We start from the raw sequence: 25959 nt of genomic DNA on the forward strand, positions 1-25959 counted from the left end.
CCCACCCTGTGTGTACATGTGTGTGTGTGTGTGTGTGTGTGTGTGTGTGTGTCTGTGTGTGTGTGGCTGTGTACCCGCCACCTCCTGTCCGGCCTTCTCTCTTTGGTTGCATCCCGAGGCTGGCAATGCGGGCACACGAGGCTGCTACGATGCACGCCTGCTGCGTGTGCCCTCGCTCTCCACCGGCACCGCCAGGGCGTCAACACACGCAGCCGGCGGCACCCGGGTTTGGGCGGCACCAGTTGGAGTTCGTAAAGCATCACTTCCTTGCTTGGCCCGCCACCTCGGTCCAGCGCGGCCTTCTCTCTTTGGTTGCATCCCGGGATTGGCGGCAAAGCGGGCGCACGAGGCTGCTACAATACACGCCAACGTGTCCCCCTGGAAATGCCGTCACGCCCCGGCGGCACCCGGGTTTCAGCGGACTTGGAGTTCGTAAGCGCCAGCTCCTTGCTTGGCACCTATATCCAGCGGTCTCAATGAAAGTGATACGCTTTCATGGCTTGAGACCCGGCGCGATCCAAGAAAGCCCGCCCTTGACCGCCCGCCGTTGACCCACGCACCGCCTCTCAAACCTTTGCCGCGCGTTTGCGGGACTGTGCGGCCACACACTGGCCGGGCCTGAGCAAGCCACGCAAGGGAGCGCGATTTGCCATTTGCTCAGTCGGCGTTTAATCGAAACCGATATGAAGGGGCGGGGCCCGCGGGTCTTGGCAATCGCCTTCTCGTGAGCTGCTAGCTTATCATCGGCTTGTTAGGAGTTGCTACTTATTCCACGTTGCGACATTTCCACTGCTGTCGCCAGACACAGCTTGTGTCAGCGAGCAGACTTGGGCGGACCTTGTTCCTCGCTGGCCATTGTGCTCCTAGGGCTCGTCTCGACCTTCATCCGGGCTAGCCAAACGCCCAGCAAGTAACGTTGCAAGTGCTAGCTTGTGAGCTTTCTCCCTGCGCCACTGCACCAGCTGCCAAACATACTGAGCTTAAGAATAAGGTCTGCGCGGTTGCTCCCGGCGTGAAACCCCGCGCGGCCGCCCGGGCCCACGCGGGCGTTCGCAGGTGTGCGCGCATGTGTGGGTATATCACTGCTACTCAATATTTTACTGACGCTCAACTCACGCCGCGTTTTGCCCCTTGAACGCCTCGCCCCTCCCCCCGCGCGCACCGTCAGGCTCCCTCAGCCTCCACTGCTGCTGGCAATTAACAACTGCAACTAGCTAGCAGCCAGCACCCCACCTGCAGCAACAGTCGGACCAGACTCGTCGGACGCCGATAGACTCGTGTGCTCGCCATGTCTTCGGCATCAGGCGGGCGCACCGGCGGCGGCGGCGGCTTTGGCGGCGGCGGCGCGGCGGCAGCTACGCCGCCGCCGCCGGCGCCGCCCACCGCCGCCGGCGCCTGGATAGATCTCTACGTCCCGTGCATCGTGTTTGCCCACGTCTTCGCGGGTATGTGGCTGTTGCTGGCGTTTCTCAAAATGCGGCCGACGGCGGGCGCGGCTGTAGCACGCGCCGGCCGGCGGCTGCGGGCGATGCTACAGCCGCTGCGACGGCGGCCGATGCTGACGGCGGGGCCAGCGGCGGCGGCGGAGAAGAAGTACGCGGCGGCGGCGCCGCGCGGCCGGTGGATGGAGGCGGCAGCGGCGCTGGCGGCGGCGGCGGCGTCGTGGGTGGCGGCGCCGCTGCGTGCGTGCTGTGGGGCGCTGCCGCCGCGCCGCCGGGCAGCAGCGGCGGCGTCGGCGGCGTCGGCGGCTGACGTCGGTATTAGCGGCGGCGGCAGCGGCGGCACTGCTGGCGGGTTTGCCGATTTGGGTCTCAGAGGCGGGTCAGCGGCGGCGCCGCCGCCACGCCGCCGTCGCCGCCTCTACTCTGATGACAGTGGCCACGACCGCAACAACAGCAGTAGCGGGTCTGACTCTGAGCATGAGACTGGTATTGACCAGCAAGAGTTCGATGCTGCAGAGCCGCCGACGCCGATGCTGCTTGTGCCGCGCCGCTGGACGGCGGTGGGCTCGCCCGCAGTGGACAAGCCGCCGGTCACAGCCGTCGTGGCGGCGGCCGCCGCCGCCGCCGCAGCAGCAGCAGCTTCAGGCAAGGCCTCGATCCACAGCCCTATTCACGGGGGCGCCGCCAACGGCGATGGCAGTGACGGCGGCGGTGACGGCGGCAGCGGCAACCAACCGCAGCTGCGTGGTAGCGGCGGCCGCGGCCGCGGCGTGCGTTTCGCCGAGCTGCCTGACGGCGCCGCCGCCGCCGCCGCCGCCGCTGACGCCGCCGCATCCCGGCCGGCGGCTCGCCGCACTGCCACCATGCACCACACCGTCACCTTCGCTGATGCCGCCGCCGCCGCCGCCGCCGCCGCCGCCACCCCCCGCACCGTCGGCTTCAAGACGCTGCGCTACGCTGACGCCGGTGACGGCGGCGGCGGAGCCGCCGCCGCCGCTGCTGACGGCGCCGGCGGCGCCGGCGGCGGCCGCCGCCGCCGCCGTCCCAGCGGGATCGCCCGCCACAGCGAGCAGCTTCTGGCGGCGCTGGCGGCGCAGGGCGGGTCGGCTCCGGACCCGCGGGTTATGCGGCGCATGAGCAGCACGGTGCGGCGGCTGGTGCTGGAGTGGCGGGACCTGGGGTGCGAGTACGACACGGCGGCGGGGCCGAGGACGGTGCTGCAGGTGCGTGGGGTGGGGGGTGCGGGTTGGGAGGGGACGGGGGGATGCGGGGGCGGGGATGCGGGGCGGGGGTTGGGAGCGCGTGTGTAATTGGATAGGGGTGGGGGTTGAAAGTACCAGCCCAAACTAAACAAAATCAAACTATAGTGGCGCGGCACAGGCAGGGGGCGGGGATGCAAGGGCGTGTCAGGGTGCGTGTCGGGTTTCGAGCATGTGTTGGGTATTGTTGGGAGGGGGTATGGGATGAGCGTATGTTGGCGCCGGGGGCAGGTCGTATGGGTTGGGGCAGGGGTTGGGATTGTGGAGTGTGGCATGTGGTGGGTGGGTAAGCACGCACTGTTAAGCGCAAGCGGATACGGGTAGCTACACGCACACATGACCATGCACGCCAACGCCCACTCCCACGCCCAAGCCCACCCCAACATCTACCCCCACCTATCCCCTCCAACCCTCCCTCACAACCCCTCATCACCCTCTCCCCACGCCCCAAACCCCAACCCCCCACCCCCACCACAGGGTGTGTACGGCCGCGCCGGCCCCGGCGACCTGCTGGGCCTGCTGGGCCCCAGCGGCGCGGGCAAGAGCACACTGCTGGACGTGCTGGCGGGGCGCAAGCGGGTGGGGCGGCTGCGGGGGCAGGTGCTAGTGGACGGCGCGCCCAGGCAAGAGGCGGCGTTCCTGAGGAGGAGCGCATACGTGCCGCAGGTGGGCAGCGTGTGTGTGTGTGTGTGTGTGTGTGTGTGTGTGTGTGTGTGTGTGTGTGTGTATGTGGGGAGGGGGCCTGCATGTGTTTTGTGCATGTTTGTGGATGATTTGCCGTGTTTCAGTGTGTTGGTGATTTGCCCGGTGTTTGCCGGCTGGGGGCAATTGTGTGCGTGTGTATCACCAGAGCCCGTGGCCGTGGCGCCACGCCACTGTGTGCGCCTCATCTATTCCACCCCCCCTACGACTTCACTTCTTAATTAATCATGAATGTAATCCCCCTACCACCCACCCACCCACACACACACACACACACACACACACACACACACACACATACACACATGCTCGCTGCCACTGCCCCTCACCCCGCTCCCTCCATTACGCCCTGCAATTTTCACTTGCCTTGCTGAAAATTTCGCCGCCTCCCAACCCCACTCCACCTCCCCCCTCCCCCCCCCCCCCACTCCCCCCCCCCCGCTGTACCTCTGGACGTCGGCACTTCACTTCATATTTGATACACACCATCCCATGGATGGCTACCCCCCCCCCCCCACGTATCTGCTATAATACTGTACCTGGCTACGCCTTCACTTCGTAAATAACCATGAATGTAACCCCTCCCCCCCCCAGGACGACCACTTCCTGCCCACGCTGACTGCCGGCGAGGTGCTGTCCTTCTACGCCGCGCTGGTGCTTCCCGCCGCCGCGCCGCCGCCCGCCCGCCGCCGCCGCTGCCGCGAGGTGCTGGCGGCCATGGGGCTGGCGCGGCAGGCAGACACACTGGTGAGAGGGTTGGGGTGGGGATTGAGGGGGTGGAGGGTGAGGGGGTGTTTGTTGGGTCGGGCCGCCGCATGAGGCGCCTGCATGCGGCCCTTCTGCCGATGCCAACATTGCTGCGCACACACATTGCTTTAACGTTGGAACCCCATCCCATCCACACAAACCGTATACTCACACAACCCCCCACAGCAGCACGCAAACACAACACACACACAAACACACAAACACATACACACGCACACACAATCTCTCTCTTACACAGGTGGGTGGCGTGCTGCCTGGCGGGCTGCTGCTGCGCGGCCTCAGCGGCGGCGAGCGCAAGCGGCTGGCCATCGCCACCGGCATTGTGGCGGCGCCGTCCGCACTGCTGCTGGACGAGCCCACCAGCGGCCTGGACGCAGCGGCGGCACTGGGTGCGTGCGTGGCTGTGGATGTGTGGGTGTGGCTGTGGATGTGTGTCTAAGAGCACAAGAGAAGAAGCGTCTGTTTGTCAGAGCACAGGGGAAGAAAACGCCTGAGCGTGTGCGTGCGTGTGTGGGCGGGCGAGGGTGGAGCCCTCCGGCCTCTCTCACACACCTCCTGCCCCACCACTACCACGAACCCCCCCCCCTCCTCCTGGCTCCCTCCTCCCTCCTCCCTCCTGCCCTCCCTCCTCCCCCCCCCGCCACCTCCCCCTCCTCCGATGCCCCGCACCCAGGCGTGATGCAGTACATGCGGGCACTTGCGGACGCGGGCCATGTGGTGTTGGCGTCAGTGCACCAGCCGCGCGCCGCCATTTGGGGCATGTTCACGCAGGTGCGTGGGGGCGGGTGAGTGGGAGGAGGGGTGGGAGGGGCGAACGGGCGGGAGGGGCGAAGGGGCGGGAGCGGAGGGGCGGGGGCGCAAGGGTGTGGGCGTGGAGGGAGCAGAGGAGGCGTAGGGGTTGTGGTTTGATGTGGGTGTTAAGGGCGTAGGGGTAGGAGTATGTGGGGGGAGGTTCGCGCTGGGGCGGGGGCGGGAAGGGAACACACGAGCGAGCGAGAGACTGGAGGCAGGGGATGAAGGGGCGGCTGGGCTGACGTACGTGCGGGGTTGTCTGGCCGTGACGCATGCGCCCCTAGACTTTGCCCTGACCTCCCCCCCCCACACACACGCCCCCCACACGCCCCCCCCCCACACGCCCCACACACGTCTCACACGCTCCCCCACCTCCCACACACACACCTACACTCCCCCGCTCCCTACAGGCTGTGGTGTTGTCGCGCGGCCGCATGCTGTACTCGGGCGACTGCGCCGCCGCCGTGGCCTGGTTCGCCGGGCCGCCGCCGCAGCCGGGTGGGTGGATGGAGTGGGTGGAGCGGTGTGGCGGCCAGGCACACACACACACATGATTTAGTATTTGACAGTTTGACATTCACCTGCATGTGCATAATGAGAACGTGGCCGAGCCCCCACAACGCACAAGCGCATACACATGCACATACACACACACACTACCGACCGCTTCCTCTTAATTAGTCATGAATGCCCCCCCCCACACACACACGCACACACACACACACACACACACACACACACACACCACGCCCCCCCTAGGCCGCGATGCCGGCAGCGACCTGGGCTCGGGTCTGGGCTACTGCTACGACCCGGGCCGGCACGGCGTGGCCAGTGACTGGATCATGGACCTGGTCAACACCACCTTCAAGAAACCCAGGGTGGGAGCGGGAGAGGCAGGTGTTGTAGACATCAGCCCAAACTAAAGCAAACCAAGCAGGAGGGGAGGGGAGTGGCGGAGGCGGGTGGGGCGGGAGGAGGCTGGGGTGGAGTGGTGATGGGGAGTGGAGGAGGGGGTGGCAGAGTGTGGGGTGGCAAGGGGGAGGAGAGGGATGGGGAAGCGTGGGGGTAGGTGTCACCACCAAACACCACACACACCACTCGTGTGCTTTCTTCCTCCCATTTACGGTTTCAAACACTTACACAAACACAAATACTGTTTCATGCCGCAGCGTGTGTACGGGCGCATGATGACCAGTGCCGCCGACGTTGACGCCGCCGCCGACGCCTTCCTGCTGAGGTACCTGGAGCTGCAGCGGCGGGAGGAGCGGGAGCGGCGGCAGGAGCGGGAGGCAGAGGAGCAGGCGGCGGCGGCGTTGGGGGAGGGCATGGGGCTAGGAGGAGGGCAACAGCAGCAGCAGCAGCAGCAGCAGCAGCAGGAGATTGAGGATGTGCTGCAGCAGCTGCGGCCGCGGCATGGGGCTGAGGCGCCGGCACCGGCGGGCCCGGCGGCGGCGGCGGCGGCGGCGGCTGTAGCTGAGGGGGTGGAGGGAGCCGGCCGGCCACTGCAGCCGCACCACCACCAACAGCAACAGCTACAGACCGGACCCATGGTGCCGCCCAACCTGCCGCCGACTGCTACTGCTACTGCCACCGCCGCCGCCGCCGCCGCGGCGGAGCCGCGGCCGCCGCCGGCTGTAGCAGCCGGCGGGGCCCAGAACAGCTTCAGCAGCTACAGCCTCAGCCCGGGAGCTGCAGCCCTCACCAACTGCCCCAACAGCCCCTCCCTCATCACGCACCGCGGCAGCAGCGCCGGCGGCAGTAGCAGCGCCGGCGGCGCGTCGCTGCCGCTTGCTACAGCCGCCCTCGGCGGCCGGGATGACTTCCTCGGCGCCAGTGCAAGCGGCGACGCCGGCGGCGGCAGTAGCAGCAGCGGCACCGGCGGCGGCGGCATCAGCAAGTGGGGCTTGCGCGGCAACAAGCAGCGGTGGCGGCGGGATGGCGGCGGCGGCGCCGCCGCCGGAGCGCTGCCGCCGGCGCCGGCACCGGCGCCGCCGGTGCTTTCCTCTCCGGAGGGTGACGGCGAGATTACGGCGGCCGTGCCAGTTGGCGGCGGCCGCGGCGGCGGCCTTGCCGCGCCATTCGGCACTGCCGCACCCCAAAGCGGCGGCGTCGCAGCGGCGGCCGCAACGCCACCGCCGCCGCCGCCGCCAGCGCAGCAGCCGCAGCCGCCGCCGCGGCGGGGTATCCTGCGGCTCCGTCGCCGCGAGGACTTTGCCTTCCGCGACGGCGACGGCAGCAGCTCCCAGCAGCAGCAACAGCAACAGCAGCAGCAACAGCAGCAGCAGCAGCAACAACAGCAGCAACAACCTCAGAACAACCATGGGGACACACCAGGCGGTGACACGAGCGGGGAGGCCTCTGCCAAGGCCGCGGCCGCATTGGCGGCTTGGGCTGCAGCCGGCGGCGGCGGCAAGGGTGGCGGCGGCGGCATTGGGTACGGCGGCGGCGGGAGTGTGAGCGGCCGAAGCAGTGAGGACCCGGCGCAGCGGCAGCCGGGATGGCTACGGCAGGTGCGGGCGTGGGTAAACGATTATGTGTGTGGCCTTGTGCTGAGGAGCGCAGCACACATTCGACAGCAGACCCACACCACTCCCGGCCTCCCTACGCTAGGCCTCCGCTCCACCCTACAAACGCCCACGCCTCCTTGTAGCCTCTGGCATCGTGAAAACACCACACACACACACACACACACACACACACACACAATGCGCTCTCTGCCACATGCACACACCTACACACGCGCACCCCTAACCCACACGACCCCTAACCCGGCCCGCTGCCCGCTCACCCGCCAGGTTCGTGTGCTGCTGTGGCGCGAGCTGCTGTCGGTGACGCGCAACCCGGCTGACGTGGCTGGCCGCATGCTGATCTTTTGCTGGGTGGCGGTGGTGGTGGGGCTCATCTTCTACGCCATCGGCACATACTTCGAGAGCCTCAGGTGGGGGCGGGGAGCGGCGGGGGGGGGGGTCGCTGGGGGCGGGAGGGGTAGGGGACTGGGGTGGGTGTGGCGTGGGGTCACTGGTGGGGGATGGGGTGTGGTGCGTGCATGTCGCATGACCCATTTTGTGCTCTCTCTTAATGCCTTTCCAGTTCCGCCCACACCCCCACCCCCCACCCCCACCCCACCCACCCCCACTCCAACCCCACCCCAACCCAACCCAACCCCACCCCCCAGGTCCCGGCTGGACGTTATGTTCATCGAGGTGTGTGTGCTGCTGCTGCTGCCGTACGTGTACATGTCGCTGTACACCGCCGACAAGCAATACTACACCGCAGAGATCAGTGCGCGGCTGTACGCGCCGTCAGCATACTACGTGGCCAAGGTGGGGCAGGAGTGGAAGGGGGGGAGACGTTGTGGAGGGGGAGGGGGAGAGGATGTGAGAGGAGTGGGGAGGAGTGGGGAGGATTGGGGAGGATTGGGGAGGAGGGAGGGGAGAGCAGGAAGGTGAGGGGCGGGTGAGGAGTTGCCGGTGGGGAAGAGGATGTGAGAGGGGCGGGAAGGAAAGCGAGGATGGTGTTAGGGGGGGCAGCCTGGGCTCCGGGCTATTTGGCGGCTAGGAGGACAGGGGCCCGGGCCTTTTCGAATGCCATGCTGTGCGCCACCGCCGATGCTACACGCCCACGCTCCTACCTCCCGTCCCCCCTGCCTCCCTGCCGCCCCGCCCCCCTCGGCCCCCACGAATCCTTGACTGTTGGGATCGCTTTCTTTGGGCTCGGGCAAATCATCCCCCCTCCCACCCCAGCCCACCCCACCCCCATCTCCCTCCCCTCCACCCCCACCCCACCCTCCAAACACACAGGTTCTGGCTGTGTTCCCCTTCTCGGTCCTGTCCATGCTGGTGTTCTGCTTCACCATCTACGGCATGTCGGGTTTGCGGCGCAGCGGCGGCGCACTGGTGCAACACGGCGTGCTGGCTACACTGGCCTACCTGTGCGGCTCACAGGTGGGGAAGGGGTTGGGCGGGGAGGGAGGGTGGCAGGGTGGGAGGGGGTAGAGGAGGAGAGAGGGGGGTGGGAGGGAAGGGGGAGGTGGATGGGGGGGAGGGCCGATGCTGGGAAACGTCACATGCTTGCATACGCACCTACTCCCACTCCTATTCGCACAGCCTCACCCTCACCCCCACATGGGTTGGTATTCACAACCCCTAACCCCACCCACCCACCCCTGCAGCCTGCAGTCTTCAATGCATCCTGTACCGCTTTTCCAAACATCCCTGCAACCCCTCCCACCACACCCCTCCCACCCCAACCCCAACCCTCCCAACCCGCCCTCCCACTCGCCCCGCCCCCAGGTCTTGTACGCGGCGGCTGTGGCCACGCCCAACCAGGACACGGCCTTCATGGTGGCCATCGCCTGGACCGCCGTCAACATCCTCATGAGCAACTACCTGGGTGAGGAGGGAGAGGGGAGGAGGGGGGAGCGGGGGGGAGAGGAGGGACGGGAATGGGAATGAGGGGAGGGACGGGACGAGGGGAGAGGAGCGGGGGAGGGGGAGAGGGAGGAGGCGGGCGGCGGGAGGGGGGAGGCGGGAGGGGGGAGGCGGGAGGCGGGAGGGAGGCAGGGGGAGGGGGTTTACAGTTACACTGCTCCATGAATCAAGTTACTTCAGAACGGGGTATGGGGCTGCCACTCCTGAAACCCGCCCGCCTTCCCTCTTGGCCCCACCCCCACCCACCCACCCACCCACCCACCCACCCCTGTTTAACTTAGTTTTAGTTTGGGCTGGCATTTTTACACCCCTCCCCCTCCCTACCCCTTCCCTCCTGAACCCCGCTAACGCCTGCCGCAGTGCGCTACCAGGACATGGACCAGTACTGGGTGTCTGTGGCGCTAAGGTGGTTCAGCGTCATGGCCTGGGCATTCGGCGGCATGGCCGGTGAGGCAGGGAGGGAGAGGGGAGAGGGAATGCCGGTGGGGGGGGAGGGTTGGGGAGCGGGAAGGGAGAGGGCGAGGGGGAGGGCAGGGAGAGGGGGAGGGAGAGGGGGGGAAGTTGGGGGAGGGGAGGTGCAGGAAAAGGCGGACGTATGCTGGGGTGGAGGGCGGGGGTGCGTCTGCGTGCGTGTTTGCCTCCGTCCACTAACACACAACACATGCGCCCTGTGCACACACTTATCTACACACGCACGCACAGGCGCGGAGTTCCGGGACCAGCAGTACGGCTGCAGCGCGGGTTTCGGCACGGGCGTGTTGGGGGTGCTGCCCGGGTACCTGCCCGGCAACACCGCGCTGAACCCCAGGGTGAGTGGTGAGGGACGGGGGCGGGCTGAGGGGGCGGGGCTGAGGGGTGGCTGAAGTTTTAGCGAGCGACACCTACAGTCTTACAACCAACCCCATCCCATCCCCAAGCCCTCACCCCAACCCCTAACCCCCATCCCACCCCACCCCACGCCAACGCCACCCCCCACCCGCACCCCCACCCGCCATACAGAACCTGCTCCAGGGCATCCTGGCCGACCCCGGCCCCACCTGCTTCGTGGACACCAACATCATCCTGGACTACTTTGGCGGCGCCATGCGGCAGCCCTTCTGGCGCCTGGCCGTCATTCTGGTGGGCTACCTGGCGGCGCTCCACGTCATCACCTTCACGGCGCTCAAGCTCACGGCGGGCCGGGAGCGCCGGTAGCGTGGGAGGAAGGTGGAGGGAGAGGGAGGGGGAAGAGGGAGGGGGGAGAGGGAGGGGGGGGGGTGGGGGGGAGAGGAAGGGGGAGGGAGGAGGGAAGGGAGAGGGAGGAGGGAAGGGAGAGGGAGTGGTTTGTTCCAGTCGCAGGTGGACCTGGAGCTGCCCAGAACCAGGGGCGGCATGCAGTTGGGGGGCAGCAGTAGTAAGACGGGTTAGTTGTCGGAGGTGATTGCACTTGTTGATCATCATGGGCTGGCATGGCAAGTGAGTCGTGCGCGTGGAGGTGTGTGGTGTGGGGATGGTGCGTTGTGCGTTGCCTTGCGCTGGCCTGCTGAGGGGCCTCAGGGGCAGGTTGAGTCTGCTAGAGTTGGATGGGATGATGGTGACGGTGACTCGACGCGGGGACACGCACACGTTTGTATGCATGGACAGGCTGGGACGTGGTTGGCTAGCATACCAGCAGGTGTATTGGGTCGTCCGCACTACAGTAAACACACGGCTGGGCGCACCGGCTCCTCAGTTCCCTGCTTTTTTCCGTGTTTGCATTTATTTCAGGCTCGCACGCTCGAAGAGGGGTAATGTGTGGGATTCGGTATGTAACAGCAATGAATTACGGACCGTTACAATGAATTGCTGACCAACACCACTTTGCCGGCGCGGCGGGCGCGGATCCATGGCAAGTAAGCGGGCAAGGGGCGCGGCCCGTCCGAATGGTTCCGGAACCCACAGTGCTGTTCCGCTCCAGAAACCTTACGCCACCCAACTTGACTCCCAATTATTTTTTAGGATTCCGAACATCGCGTTGCAGCACTCCTGAGACGATACAAGGATGTCGTCAAGCGCCGGCGGTCGGCCCCGCAGTAACCGCCGCTGCTGCAGCGGACCCTCCGCCGCGACCCAGTCGCCGGATGCTGCTGCCCCGCTGCTGCTGCTGCTGCTGCTGCTGCTACTGCTCGCCGTGACAGCTGTGTCAAGGTACGTTGTCCGCGGCGTAGGCTGTAGGCTTTTCTTGTGCCATACATCACACCCCGCAAGAAAGCGAGCCCTGGCTTCCCGCCATGTAGTCGCGAGGCGCTTGATCGCAAGCCCGACAGCAAGCCTACCTACCCATTGTTGTTAGTTACGGTCTGCCGGCTACTGCGGCGCTTACAGGCTCCCGTGCGTCGCCGGCCGCGCTCCGCCGCCGCTGGCACCAGCGGCAGTAGCAACAGCACCAGCGCCACCACCGCCGCCACCGCCACGTCCGGCGCCCGCAGCAGCAACTGGCGGCGGCACGAACACCGTCGTCGTTACGAAAGCCGTTTGCCGTAAGTCGCCCGCCCGCCCGCCGCATTAACTAACGTGTCCTCGCTTGGTGGTGACTATATGCGTCGCTCTCCTCTTCAGCGGCAGGGTACTAGATAGCCTGCTGATGAGGCGCTGGGGCTAACCAACTAACGGCGTCCCTCCGTGTAAACCACATACACGCAGGCTGCCCCGAGCTCCCCGAGCCGCCCCCCGCCGGCACCCAGCGCCTGTACCTCGCCATCACCACACACACCGGGTCCAAGGTGCGAGGGAGAGGGCGAGCGAGGACAAGCGGGCAAGGGGAGGGAGGGGGGCAGGGTAGCGGTCAAGCCCTACCTCCATGCACACTCCTGCGGTACCCCTATGCACGCACGTACCCCTACACATACACACGCCTTGCCACCTCCCTTGGCCCTGGCCCCCACGACCCCACCTCCCTCCCCCCCCACCACCACCACCCCCACCACCACCACCACCCCCCCACACACTCGCACAGACTCAGCGGCTGGCGTTCAACGGCTCCCGGGTGGGACCCCAGCTGCGGCTGACGCTGGGGCGCACGTACCAGGTGCGTGCGTGTGTGTGTGCGTGTGTGCATGTGTGTGTGTGTGTGCGTGACTGTGTGTGTTTTGTGTTGTGTTGTGTTGTGTTGTGTGCATGTGTGCGTGTGCGCGCGTGTGCTGCATGCAGGATTTGTGTGGCGTGCGTGGGTGGTCGGGAAACGCTGTGGCGTGTGCTGGGTGTACGTGCGTGGTGGGCAGCCTGCTGGCCTGGCCTGCTGGCGCCCGCACGCCACCCATCCACCCACTCTTGTGTGCTCCATGGACACACGCACGCACGCACGCAATCGCGCAGGTGGATGTGGCCAACGTGGACGTGGCGGCGGGTGTGACGGTGCACTGGCACGGGCTGGTGCTGGGGCCAGAGGACGCGTGGGCAGACGGCGTGCAGGGACTCACGCAGGAGCCCATTCCGCCGGGTGGGTAGGGAGGGGTGAGGAGGGCATTCGTGTGTGTGAATGTGTGTGTGTGTGTTTGTATGCGTGGGAGTGGTTTATTGGCACTCGCACCTCACCTTCTCATCTACTGCTGCTGCCGCTACTGCCGCTGTTGCTACTGCTACTGCCGCTCCTGCTTCCAGGCTGTGTGTTCAGCTACCGCTTCACCGCCCGCAATGCCGGCACGCTGTGGTACCACTCCCACGTGCCGGGACAGGTGCGTTGCGTGCGTGCGTGCGTGTGTGTGCGGGGGGTACCAGAGCGCGTGTGTGCGTGTGTGCATGTGTGTGTCCGTGTGTGCGCGCGCGTGTGTGTGTGTGTGTGTGTGTGCATGTGTGGAGGTGGGCGATGCACTTCCATGGGTAAACCAGGAAGTACACGACCCCCACCAGGGCGCGCGTTGCTGCAGCTGCGGCCACTGGCAAGGCCCAGCTCGGGGTACGGTCTAAACCCATGGCCTAAATCCCAGCAGCTTCTCAACCAAGCATGTTGCAGGCTCAACATGCCCAGCAGGCCCCGCAGGGCCCACATGCCCCATCCCTCCGCACACTCGCTCGCCCTCACACGCCTTCCCCCCACTGTCGTGCGTACGTCCCGCTTAATTACATACATACAGTTGGGTGAGGGGCTGCGCGGCGCGCTGGTGGTTGAGGACCCCAACGACCCCCTGTACAGCCTGTACGACAGCCACAAGGGGGGCGGCGGCGGCGGCCAGCCGGATCCGGATCCGAATCTGGATCCGCAGCCGGATCCACTGTCGGATCAGGTGATGCTGCTGGGTGACGTGTTCAACGTCAGTGCTGCCCAGCAGCTGCGGCGGCTGCAGGAGAACGGCATGGGTATGAGTATGAGTATGGGCGCCATGGGCGATATGGCCGGCATGGGAATGAGTATGGGCGGCATGAGCATGGCCGGCATGGGCATCAGCATGGGAATGAGTATGGGCATGAGTATGGGAATGGGACAGGCGGGGCCGGGGGCGGAAGGAGGCGGAGGCAGTAGCAGCGGTGCGGAACGCGGCGACAGTGGCAGCAGCAGCGGCGGCAGTGGCAATAGCATGCAAGGCATGGAGATGGGCGGCAGGGAAGGCGGTGAGAAAGGCAGTAGCAGCGACATGGAAGGAGGCGGCAGTAGCAGCAACATGAGCATCAGCAGCGGCAGTAGCAATAGCAGTAGCAGTAGCAAGAGCAACGAGGCCAGCCGCATCACGGGCAGCAGCAACAGCAGTAGCAGCATGACGGGGTGTCCGGGGCAGGACCTGTCGGATGCGCCCTGGTACGGACTGGAGGTGAGTGAGGGGTGGGCGGGGAGAGGTGGGCGGGGAGCGAGGGGTGGGCGGGGAGGGGTGGGGGTAGGTTCGTTCCAATCCCGAAGTAACCCATCGTCAACCCAGAACCCATGGACCGCGGAGCATGGGGATGCAAGGGCTGGCCGGATGGTCTGGGAAGAGGGTGCCGTGAGAGGCGGCCGCACGCTTGATTCACCGACGTCGTCAACGCGTATTGCGTTCTTTCACTGCCCAGCCAGCCACGCTGACCTGTTCGCGCCGCACACGGTGTCCGTCCATGGCCGTTTTCCTTGGGGCGGTGTGTGAACCTCTTACTTCCGCTGTATCCTCCAAGCATATCTCCGGTCTTCATAAGTTCGTACGCATGCACTTCCCCGCCGCCCCCCCCCTGACACAGGTCAACGGCGACTCGCTCCTCACCACGGGGCGGCCGGCGGTGTTGGCGGTGCGCCCCGGCGGCCGCCACCGCTTTCGCCTCATCGCAGCCACAAGCTCCTGGGGCCTGGCGGTGCGGGTGCAGGAACACCGCCTGACGGTGGCGGCGCTGGACGGGCGGCCGGTAGCGCCGCGGCCGGCGGCGGGCGTGGTGGTGACGCCGGGGGAGCGCGTGGACTTCATACTGCACGCCAGTGAGTGGGTGTGAATGGGGGTGGTAGAGGCGTGGGGAACCGCTGCCGTGCACATGCTGCGTCGAAGCCTGGGCCAACGTGCTTAGGGAGTGGTCGTTTCCGTGTTGTCTGCAGCTGTGCAACTAACCCAAGCGCCCGACCTTGCGCGTGATGCTGTGCTAAACTGCTACCCCCCACGCCCGCCTGTCCACGTGCCACAGACGCCTCCGCCGCCAACTACCTGATCCACATCACCACCCTCAACGGCCACGACACACACGCCGTGCTGTCGTACGTCGGCGCCCCCGACCCCCTCACTGACCCCCGGGTCGCGGCCGCCACCCGCGCCGCCGCCGCCACCGCCTCCGTGACGCCTGCGGACTCGGCCCGGGCGTGTGCGGCGCTGGTGCGGGATCAGGCCGTACAGGGCGGCGTGCTGGACACCAAAAACGACACCTCCCTGAGAGCCGGGCCGGGCGTGCCGCTAGTGCCGCCGCCGCCGCAGGTGTGTGTTGCAGAGAGCGCACGCGCTTAATGATGCTTTGCCCCCGCTTCGCTCTAGGGGTCTGTCCGTCTCCAGGTGGCCTCGCCGCCATACGCCATGCTGCGGCCCTCTCTTCACCTGTCTGAGCCCAAACTACCAACGTTTCTGTTCCTCAACAATCCCTCACTTCAACCCGCACACAACCTCTCACAAACCCCTCCCACAAACCCACACGCACACGCCTGCCTAACACACCCACACAGGCCTCCACCAAGACTTTCACCATTTACCTAGCCAACGCCGCGGAGCCAGACAAGGCCGCCGCGCAGGCGCCCCCCGGCTTCGCCGCCCGCGCCGCCCGCCCCGGCAATGTGTACGGCCTGCCTCCCGGCGCCATCCGCCACACCACACTGCCGCCACGGCCGCCACCGCCGGGGCCACCACCACCCACTGCAGCGCAAGACAGCAGTGGCCGTAGCAACGGCACCGGCGCTGGCAATGGCGGTAACAGCAGCAGCGGCAGTAGCAGCGGCAGTGGCAGTGGCAGTGCCAGCGGGAGTGGCGGAGGCAGTAGCAGCAGTAGCAGCAGTGTGGGTGGCGGCTGCCCGCCGCTGCCGGGTGGCGGCGGCGTGCGCTCCAAGTACTGCTGGTCCCTGAACTGGAACCTTTTCACCGCACCGACACGGCTGCCCATACTCGACATCTCAACTGCATCGGCGGCGGCGGAGGCGGCAGACGCAACAGCCCCCGCAGGCAACGCCTCATCGCCGCCGGAGCCGCTGTGCGGCGGGCACTGCATTGGATCCAGTGATGAGGCCAGCGGCGGCGGCGGCGGCGGTGGCGGCGGCGGCGGTGGCGGCGTGCCGTACGGCATTCGGTTGGATCTGGGTGACGTGGTGGATCTAGCGATGGTGAATCCGTCAATGATGGTGCACCCCATGCACCTGCACGGCACCGGATTCTGGATCATGGCAACCGGTAACGGCCGCATCACCGATGAACTAACCGACGACTTGGATTGGGGCCGCGTGGCGGCGCTGGCGGCGGCGGGGCGCGGGAGCTACAACCCGCGGGACCCGCCGCTTCGCGACATCGTGCCCGTGCCGCAGGCTGTAGCCGCAGCCGCCGCCCCTGCGCCGGGTGCTGCTGCCAGCAGTAGCGGTGGCCAGGGTGGCAGCAGCACCAGCCACAGCGGAGGTAACACTACCGGCAGTAACAGCAGCAGCAATAGCACGGCGGCGGACGGGTACGGCTATTCGCTGGTGCGCTTCGTGGCGGCCTCGCCGGGCGTGTTCGCCTTCCACTGCCACACCGAGCTGCACATGGCCAGTGGTATGATGCTGTACTTCATTGTCAGTGAGGGCCGTACGACCAACAGTAGCAGCAGCAATAGTAGCAGCAGTAGCAGCGCCAACTCCATGTTGATGAATGGAACTTACGGGATGACAGTTGCGGGCGGCGGAGGCGAGCTGCAGGACGGCGGCAGCAGCAGCAGCCGCAGCAACAGCAGCAGCACCGGCAGCAGGGGTGGCAGTGGCTGGTACGTGCCAGGCAACCTGACCTGCGGCGCCGGCAGCAGCAGCAGCAGTGCGGTGGCCAGCGGCGGGCTTGGCTGTGGCTGTGGGCGGATGGGTGTCAGTGCGGGTGATGGCGGCGATGTGGCGCCCCCAGGCGGACTGGGTGGGGGTGCTGCCACCGGCAAGAACACGAGCGGGAAGAAGGTGAAGCGGTAGTGGCGGCCGTGGAGACTGAGGTCTGAGGCGCAAGGGAATTGATTGACCCTGGATTGCTGGGTGGTGTTGACTGGGTGGTTGCTGGTACCATTGATGTTGTTTGCGCGTGTGCACGTTGGGGACTGCATACGGTGGCCCTCCGCCGCACATGTTAACCTCGGCCCAAATTGGGATGTCTCCTTGCAAGCGGATGTTACCAGGGAGGTAAGGGCAGCAACATACTCAGAGGCGACACTGGATTACGTAAAGCGGTGATTGAGTATGTGTCGAGCCGGGGTCGCAGGTTACAGGGAGAGCAGCACAGCTGAAGGCGTGGACGGTCGGGCACGGTCCGGCGTGCCGAATGGGCCAATCGCTACCCGATTGTTGATTGGTGCCAGGGACTGCTTGCGATATTACTATCTACATCTATCTAGTGTAGCGACAGCAAATCGGCAGCTTACGCAACCGTAGGGCAGCCCTATCGCTTCGCGAAGTCACCAAACTGCCTGCCTTCAATTCGCGTGATTGCCTTTCATTTGCTTCTTAGATCGATTCTACAAAGCTTCTACATTGAACGGCTTTCAGGAAGCTTCGTCCCGTGGGGATCGAAGTTGACCAGTCGCCTTTGGGTGCTGACGAGCCACTTCTAATATTCACTGCAACATACTCCTGCTGCATTGGTTGACACAAATCTCAGCCAACGACCGGCTCTCAGTTGCTGCCTGGAGGCATCCCAACCCGGCGCGTGCCGCGGGGGTCGCCGCGTTGCCCTCCTTTGACGCCCCCCTCGCGCAACAGCCGTCGCCCCCATGAGCGGTACAGGCGGCTCGGGGGCAGGCGGTAGCAGCGCAAGCGGCAGCGGCGCCGGAGGCGGGGGCGCCGGAGGCGGGGCCGGCAGCAAGGTGGATGCCATCTGGGCCCAGCTCAAGGGTGCCCACCCCGCGCCCAAGGCCCAGGCGGTCAACTTCAACAAGCTGTGGCACGGATTCAGCAGCGACGTGGCTGGATCCGGATCTGGATCCGGAGGCCCCGCCGGCGGGGCTGGATCCAAGCGCCCTGCCGCCGGGGGCCTGAAGCAGGAGACCTACGCCGCGCAGCTCGTGCAGCGTGCCTCAACCGCGGCAGCACCTGGCCCCATCCCTGAGGCTGCAGCTGGTGCCGCAGGGGCAGTAGCAGTAGCAGGAGCGGGTGCAGCAGCAGGAGCGGGTGCAGCGGGCGGGGTTGCGGGTGGCAAGCCGGATCCAGACACGGCGCAGCAGCTGGTGGCCCGGTGTGTGGCGGGGCTGAAGGACAGCTCGGCGGCGGCGCGGCGCAAGGCGCTGCAGGACGTGCAGGTGCGGGCGAATTGGAGGGGGGGAGGCGTGTATGTGCATGGTATGGCGGTGGCGGTGGCGGTGGCGGTGGCGGTGGCGGTGGCGGTGGCTGTCAGACGTTTGTGTTAGATGGTGGGGTCGACGCTCCCCGCTCCCACCAACCCGCCCCCAACCCCCACTCCCACTCCCAACCCTCCCCCCCACCCCAAACCCCCGACCCCCCAACCAAACCCCAACCACACTCCCCACCCCGCACAGGCCGCGCTGCTGGACAACCCCTCCCTGTCCGAGTCCTGGCTGTGTGACCGACTGGAGGGCGACGGGCTGGGCAAGGCCCTGCTGCGCCGCTTCGACGACCCGGCAGACACCAGCCGCGAGGCGGCGGTGGTGGCGCTGACGCGGCTGCTGCGCGCGGCGCCGGGCGCGGTGCTGGCGCTGCTACCGTACGCCTTCCCGGTGGTGTCGGAGCGCGTGATGCGGCGGGAGGAGGGCGGCAAGGTGGGGGAGAGGGGGAAGAGGGGGAGGTAGGGGGAGGGTTGTAATTACCAGCCCAAACTAAACCAGATGGGGTGGGGGGAGGAGGAGGGGGAGGGGAGGGGGGGAGGGGGGGAGGGTTGACGTGCCCCAACGAGTGGCCCCCGGGTGCAGCAAGGTGGGGAAAGGGGCAAGAGGGGATGGGGGGGAGGGGGAGGGGTAAGTGGGGCGCGTAGCGGGCGAGGAGGCACCACCATTTGAAGCTTACGAGTGGAGGGGGCCGAAGGGAGGGCGCGCGGGGCAGGGACCTTGGAGCAGCGGCCCCACCGGAGGGCTCCTCCGGGTCAGCCGTCCACGCAGGATAAAGCAATGGAATCACAACTAGGAGGTCGCCCCCAACAAGCCCACTCCCCACATCAGCCCCATCCCACCCACATCACCCACATCCACCACTTCCCTAACTAATCATGCATGTAACTCCCCACATCCCCCCACGCCCCTACCCTGCACCCTCCAGAACCTGACGGAGCCGTGTGAGGAGGTGCGGCTGGCGCTGGCGCGGCTGCTGCACACGCTGGTGTCGCTGGCGGGCAAGTCCTTCGGCGGCTACGCGGGCGAGGCGGCGGCGCTGGTGGAGGCGCTGTGCGAGGACCCCTTCCACGAGGTGCAGGAGGAGGCGTGCGCCGTGGTGGGGGCGCTGAATGGTGAGGCTTGGGGGGATAGAGGGTGTGTGTGTGTGGGGGTGGGGGGGGTTGCAAGGGGGAGGTGAGGGGTTTGGCTCAAGTAAGGGACCATAGGGAAGGGTTGGTCGCGTGGCTGTGTGGGTGTGGATGAGTGTCACGTGGGCTGGACAAGGAAGAAGGAATGCCTGGGCCCTGTACCGCACTCAATGTATGCGCCGCTGCCCCCGCGTCTCCCCCGCCCCCGCCCCTGCCCCATCCCGCCCCCCTCTACATGTGTGTATGTGTATATGTGTGAATGTGTCCCCCCCTCTCCCCCCCCCCCGTGTCCCCCCCCCCCATCAGACGCTCTGGGCCTGCGGCTGCAGCCTGTGTCCAAGCAGCTGGTGGCGGCGCTGCTGCCGCTCACCACCGCCAAGAGGCACCGGGTGCGGCTGGCGGCACTGGGGGCGCTCAGGCCCACCATGCACCAGGTAGGGGTGTGTGTGTGTGTGTGTGTGTGTGTGTGTGTGTGTGTGTGTGTGTGTGTGTGTGTGTGTGTGTGTGTGTGTGTGTGTGTGTGTGCGGGGGGGAGGCAGCAACAGGGGCGAGGGGGAGGGGAGGGGGGAGATAGCCATTCACGGTTTGTATGAAACATGGAAGCGCCGACGTCCAGCAGGAACACGCGCCATACCGGGGGTAGCCCTTTCCAGTATGGGGAGGAGAGAGGTACAGGCTGTGTGTGCCTGCGTCTGCTGAGGTCGCCGTCTTGCTTGTCTTGCATGCGCGGCCGTTGCCCTACCTGGCCAGTACGGTACCCTCTGGCACACGCTGGCCTGGCTCACACCGATGCTGTGTGATGTGATGCGGCGCGGTGATGCGGGATGGTGGTGTGTGCGCACACACGCAGGGCGCGCACGAGATGATCCTGGAGATGGTGGCGTGGCGCGACCCCAATGTGGTGCCCGTCAAGGCCTTTTACGGCGACGACCTCAAGGTAGGGCCTCGCTGTGTGTGTTGGGGGCGAGTGTGTATTGGGAGGGTAGTGTGTGCGTGTGTGCATGTGTGCGTGTGTGCGTGTGTGCGTGTGTGCGTGTGTGTGTGTGTGTGTGTGCTGTGAGTGTGTATGTGTGTGTGTGTGTGTGTGTGTGTGCTGTGAGTGTGTATGTGTGACACGCCGGCTGCACGGTGGCGCTCGGAGTTTGTGGTCCATGCACGACCACCTCAACCCCTGAAATTTTATGTACCTCTCCATGCCCTTCCTCCCCTTTTAGTTGGTTTGCTTTAGTTTGGGCTGGTATTTACAACCCCTCCGCCTCCTCCTACCCCTCCCTCGCTCTTTTGCATTGGGTAGGTTTTAGTTTGGGCTGGTATCTACAACTCCCTCTCCCCCTTCCTCCCCTTCCCTACCCCCGCAGGTGAACTTCTGCGGCAAGCTAGCTGCCGACCCGCACCCGGCCGTGCGGCGCGAGTTCCTGTCCCTGCTGGGCGACTGGATGACGGGGCTGCGCGAGCGGCTGGACCACGAGGCGCGGCTGCTGCCGTACGTGCTGTCAGCACTGAACGACGAGGCGCCCGAGATACAGGTGCGGGTGTGAAGGGGAGTGGGGGATGGGGGATGGGGGGATGGGGTGGGGGAGTGGGGGGTTGGGGTTGGGGTTGCAAGGTTGAGAGATTGGGAACAGGATACAAGCAGGGGGTGGGGGCGGGGGTTGGGGTGTAGGGGGGAATGGGGGGTCGTGGTGGTGGGGTTGCAGGTGACGTGCCTGGTGGGGTGGAGCTCTTGCCGCACGGAGGTACCGTGTCCCCAGCGCCGAAACACCCATGCCATGTGGTGTGCCTGCCCCTGCCCCCCCCACCCACCCCACCTCCGCACTCCTCCTCCCCCTCCCGCCCTTCCTCTCCCTCCTCCTCTCCTCCTCTCCCCCTTTCAGTCTGACGCCGTGGCTCTGCTGGACCGACTGGGGGCGCAGTACGAGGCAGACCACGAGAAGGACCTCAAGGTGTGAAAGAGGGGAGGGGAGGGGAGGCAGGGCTTGCGGGGTGGGAGGTTGGAGACAGCGTCAGTTGTTCAGCCCCACACAAAGTGGAAAGGTGAGGGCCGCGCCGTGGAGTGTAGGGGCGCCTGGTCGCCGCCGCCCTGCCCAACTCGCAATCCTCGTGACACGCGACACTCGCCCAACTTCACCACCCGCACCCACCAACTTCACCACCGCGTCCACCACCTGCACCACCCGCAACCACCCGCCCACCCACACCCACACACCCACACCCACACCCACACCCACCGACACCCATACTCACCCACCCACACCGACCCACACCCACCACACCCACACCCACCACACCCGCACGCCCCGCAGGAGATGCTGCCGTACCTGCCGGAGGAGGCCCATGGCGTGGGCTGGCAGGCGGCGGCCGCGGCGGCGCACGTGTACGGCGCGCTGGCGGCGGGTCAGGAGGACACCGTGTTCGGTGGGTGCCTGGGCGGGAGGGGAGGGTGGGTGGGTGGAAACAGTGGGGACAGGATGCAAGCAGAGGAATCCGCGGACAGCAAGTGAAGTGAGAGGGGTGGGTGGGTGGGTGGGTGGGTAGGTGGGTGGGTGGGTGGGGGTGGGCGTGGGGGTGGGAGTCTGTTGTGTGTGGTCGTGGGCGGGTGACGGTATGATGTGGCGTGTTTTAATCCGGGGGAAAGAACAGGGGGGGGGCAGTTCGCCCACAACCACACGAACTGTGTGCGTGTAATGTCATGCTGTTGCGCCTGTCATTAGCCCCTGGGCGCGCTGCCACTGCGCCCCTCATCCTCCGCAACCGCCATCTTTCATCCTCCACTCCCCCTACGCCTTTATTTGTTAAATAATCACTCCTTGGCATTGGGGATTGGAATGGGGATTGGAATGAACTACCCACCCCGGTCATCGGTGCGCGCGCCCCTACGCCTGCTGTCGACGTCGCTACACTCCTCTGTACCAATCCTTGCATCCCCACCCCGCTCTCCTCTCCCCCCCCCACCCGACCCCAACAGGCGGCCGCGCTGTGTTTGTGCTGCCCGGCCCTCTGCGCTGCCGCCCGCGCCTGGGCACCCGCCGCCTGGCGCAGTCCAACTTCGGCCGCATTGTGGGCGCGCTGTCGGAGGAGCTGACCAGCTGGCTGCACGACGCGCGGCAGCGGGCGGCGGCGCTGCTGCGCACACAGCTGGTGCTGGTGGAGGAGGCGGCGGAGGCGCACCTGCACCTGGTGCTGCCGGCAATCTGCAGGGTGAGGAGGGGGGGAGAGGGGGAGGGGGTGGGGGAGAGGGAGAGGGAGAGGGAGAGGGAGAGGGAGAGGGAGAGGGAGAGGGAGAGGGAGAGGGAGAGGGAGAGGGAGAGGGAGAGGGAGAGGGACGGGGAGAGGAGACAGGGCGCAAGGGCGGAGGCTGCCAGGCGAGGGACGCGGTCGCCGCTATTGTAGGGAGGAAAGGCGGTGAGTCCGCCTTGCTGCTCACCGAGTGCCCTCCGTTTACATATACACACACACGCGCGCGCTTTCAATTCGTTTTTAACACACAATCACACACAATCACACATAATCACACAGGCCATCTCGGACCCCGAGGTGCGCCCCGCCGTGCGCGACGCCGCCGCCGTGATCGGCGCCTTCACCGACTTTGAGGTGGCGCTACAGCTGCTGGGCCCGCGCATCAGCGACGAGGCTGTAGCAGCTGCAGCCCCGGCAGTAGCAGCAGTAGCAGTAGCGGGCGGCAGTAGCAGCAGCGCCGCCGGAGGCGGCGCCGCCGGAGGCGGCGGGGGTGGCGGCGACCTGGGGACGCGGGCGGCGGCGCTGGAGGCGCTGGCGTGTGTGGTGCGTGGCGCGGGCCCCCGGCGGGCGGTTGACGGGCACCTGGGGGCGGTGCTGGCGCTGCTGGCGGGGGAGCCGCTGCTGTGCAGTGAGGACAGCCGCGTGCGCAGGTGGGGCTCTGGCGGGGTGGGGTGGGGGGTGGGTGGGGCTGCAGTGGGTGGGGGTGGGGGTGGGGTGAGTGGTATGGAAAGGGGCTAGGTGGCAGGGTGGTTTGTTCCAATCCCGAGGGGGCTGGTTGGGAATGGGGCTGCGGGAATCCGAAAGGAGGATAGGAGATTCGGTTCTGGGGACGGGTGCCGCTTGGCTGCAGTGGCCTTTCCCTCGTACGAGCACCGCTGTTTGTCCGGGGCAAGGCCGCCGTCGTCCTGACGCCAACCCAATCCCCACCCTCCATCAATCTCCTCCTCGGCATCCCGTCCTACAACACCCCCTGGCAGGTCGCTTCAGGAGGTGGTGGAGCAGCTGGTGGCGACCTGCGGCCCCGCTTGTGGCCGACACGCCGCACAGCTGCTGTGGGTGTGCCTGCACCTGCGGGCGCCCGGCCGAGCCGCACACGCCCAGGCCGCCGCCGCCGCCGCCGTAGGCATGGCGCCGGTGGCGGCGGCGGCGGCGATGGCGCCGGCGGCGGAGGCGGCGGCCTCCGACGCCGCCGTTACGACGGCGGTGGAGGGCGGGCTGATGCCGAGGCTGGCGGAGGTGTGTGGCTATGGCGGCGGCGGCGGCGGTGTGGATGCGATGGTGGAGGCGCACCGGCAGGAGCTGCTGGCGCGGGTGAGCGAGGGGCCGGCGGGGGACGGGGCGGGGGTGGTGAGCTTTGGGTCTTGATGTTGCAGGGAGAGCTGAAGATGACGGGCCCGTGTGCCTTCCAAACCGGCGCAGCCTGACCCGGCCAAGCGGCGCGCACACATAAAAGCCTAACAGAGCAAACCCTTACGGCATTTAAGATACGCTTACAAACCCTCCTCACTTGTTGGTACCGTGTCTGTATGTGTGTGTCCTCACAGGCCCAGCCCGGCGCCTCCCCCAACTGCCTGCTGAGCACGGGGGTGCTGGGCCGCCTCATGCTGCCCGCCGCCGCCCTGGCCGCCGCACGCCTCACGCCCACAGACGACCGGCTCACAGCCGTGCTACAGCCGGCCGAGCCGGCCGCCGCGTCCCCGCTGGCGGCTGCTACTGCTACTACTGCTACTGCTGCTGCTGCTGCTAATGCCGGTGGCGGTAGAAGCAGCGACGCGGCAGCGATGGAGGTCGACGGCGACGGCGCCGGCGTGCGTGGCGGCGCGGCGGACGCCGACATGCAGGTGGATAGCGGTACGGCGGCGGCGGCGGCGGCGGTGGGGGTGGCGGCGGCGGCAGCGGCGGTGGCGGCGGCGGCGGGTCCGACCTGGAGTGTCGCCAGCCTGGCGGCGGTGTTGGCGCACGTGTCGGTCGACGTGGCGTCGTGGCTGCCACGCCAGCCCCGGGCGGCGGCGGTGACGCTGCTGTGCCTGGAGGCGGCGCTGGCGGCGGAGCTGCCCGCCGGCAGCAGCGGAGGCGGCGGAGGCGGAGGTGATGCCGCGGCGGCGGAGGCGGTGGCGGTGGCGGCGGAGCTGCCGCGGCAGCTGGCGGCGGTGCTGGCGGCGGTGCTGGGCGCGGCGGCGGAGCTGCCGCCGGCGGCGCTGCTGCCGGCGCTGCGCTGCGCGCACGTCGCGCTGGCGCGCGGGCTGCTGCTGCTGCCGGCGCCGCAGCCGGCGGCGGCGGCGGCGCCTGCTACAGCCGCCGGGGCGGGGGCGGTGGTGGTGGAGGTCCTGGGCGTGCTGGTGTCGCGGCTGGGCGGCTGCATGGCCGCCACCAGCGCCGCCGCCTGCCGCCTGCAGGCCTGCGCAGTCATGAACATGCTGCTGCGCTGCCCGCCCGCCGCCGCCGCGCTGGCGGCGGCCGCCGCCGAGCCGGCGCCGGCGGAGGGCGCGGCGGCTGCGCCGCCGCTGGCGGCGGCTTGCGCCGCCATCGCGGCGCGGCTGTACGACGCGGCGGATGAGGTGCGGTGTGCGGCGCTGCGCCTGGTGCGGGTGGTGGTGGAGCTGGCGCTCGGGGCCGGGAGTAGGGCTGGTGCTGGCGGTGGCGGAGGCGGTGTGGTTGCCGGGGAGCTGGCGGCGGCCGCGGCGGCGGCGGGTGGTGGCGGCGGCGGCGGCGGCTCGCCAGTGACGGCGGTGGGGCGGTTGGTGGCTGAGGCGCTGGCACTGCGAGACGTGAGCTTGGGCAGTGACTTTTATGGCGAGTTCACGGCGTTCAGGGAGTGGGTGGCGCAGGCAGCGGCGGCGGCGCACCGGTGATATTGTGGTAGTGTCGTGTTTTACTTTGGGGGGGGGGGGGCTCGGGGGCAGGGCGCGGTGGGCGGCAAGGCGCGTTCTCTTATTGCACCATTGTTCAGGGGTGGCGAGCGAGGCGGGGGGGGGAGGGGCCGAACGCCTCGCGTGGGCTTGCAGCTGCTGATCTGAAGCAGCTTAGGTGGTCAACTGCATGCCAGCATGCGTCGGTAAGATGGACATGCAAGCGGTTCAGCTCGGCTTGCAGATCTGCTAGGGGCGGCTCGCGAATTCGGAACCGCGGGAGGCCCGGGCATGACCGGAAGATTTGGGGGGGGTGGGGGGGTCCGATTTTAGCTGACCGGTGAGTTTGTTTTTGAAAGTGGAAACTTTGCATGACGCAACCTGCTGCTGGCGTCTTGGCACAT

General features: G+C 67.2%; 3 protein-coding genes across 3 annotated transcripts; all 3 read left to right on the plus strand.

Annotated features, from left to right (window-relative positions):
• Positions 1–497: 497 nt before the first annotated feature.
• CHLRE_03g162333v5 (uncharacterized protein) lies at positions 498–11196 on the plus strand. Its single transcript, XM_043060723.1, has 15 exons — positions 498–2665; positions 3179–3367; positions 3998–4150; positions 4410–4560; positions 4845–4942; positions 5374–5461; positions 5723–5841; positions 6133–7473; positions 7759–7901; positions 8139–8286; positions 8764–8907; positions 9256–9355; positions 9754–9840; positions 10096–10202; positions 10393–11196. The coding sequence occupies exons 1-15, from the start codon at positions 1289–1291 to the stop codon at positions 10585–10587; spliced, it is 4440 nt and encodes a 1479-aa protein (XP_042925852.1). The 5' UTR covers positions 498–1288; the 3' UTR covers positions 10588–11196.
• A 141-nt stretch (positions 11197–11337) lies between these two features.
• On the plus strand, positions 11338–17339 carry CHLRE_03g162366v5 (uncharacterized protein). The gene is made up of 10 exons (XM_043060724.1): positions 11338–11559; positions 11737–11891; positions 12055–12134; positions 12368–12439; positions 12727–12850; positions 13012–13085; positions 13485–14156; positions 14554–14785; positions 14986–15269; positions 15512–17339. Exons 1-10 carry the CDS (start codon positions 11414–11416, stop codon positions 16979–16981), a joined length of 3309 nt encoding a protein of 1102 aa, XP_042925853.1. The 5' UTR covers positions 11338–11413; the 3' UTR covers positions 16982–17339.
• Positions 17340–17387: 48 nt separating this feature from the next.
• Positions 17388–25929, plus strand: CHLRE_03g162400v5 (uncharacterized protein). The gene is made up of 12 exons (XM_043060725.1): positions 17388–18297; positions 18535–18774; positions 19268–19454; positions 19776–19903; positions 20320–20406; positions 20828–20995; positions 21344–21412; positions 21773–21884; positions 22435–22667; positions 22986–23356; positions 23684–24017; positions 24251–25929. The coding sequence occupies exons 1-12, from the start codon at positions 17773–17775 to the stop codon at positions 25556–25558; spliced, it is 3762 nt and encodes a 1253-aa protein (XP_042925854.1). The 5' UTR covers positions 17388–17772; the 3' UTR covers positions 25559–25929.
• The last annotated feature ends 30 nt before the right edge of the window (positions 25930–25959 follow it).

This window comes from Chlamydomonas reinhardtii, chromosome 3 (assembly GCF_000002595.2).
Source record: "Chlamydomonas reinhardtii strain CC-503 cw92 mt+ chromosome 3, whole genome shotgun sequence".
NCBI classification, from domain to species: domain Eukaryota; kingdom Viridiplantae; phylum Chlorophyta; class Chlorophyceae; order Chlamydomonadales; family Chlamydomonadaceae; genus Chlamydomonas; species Chlamydomonas reinhardtii.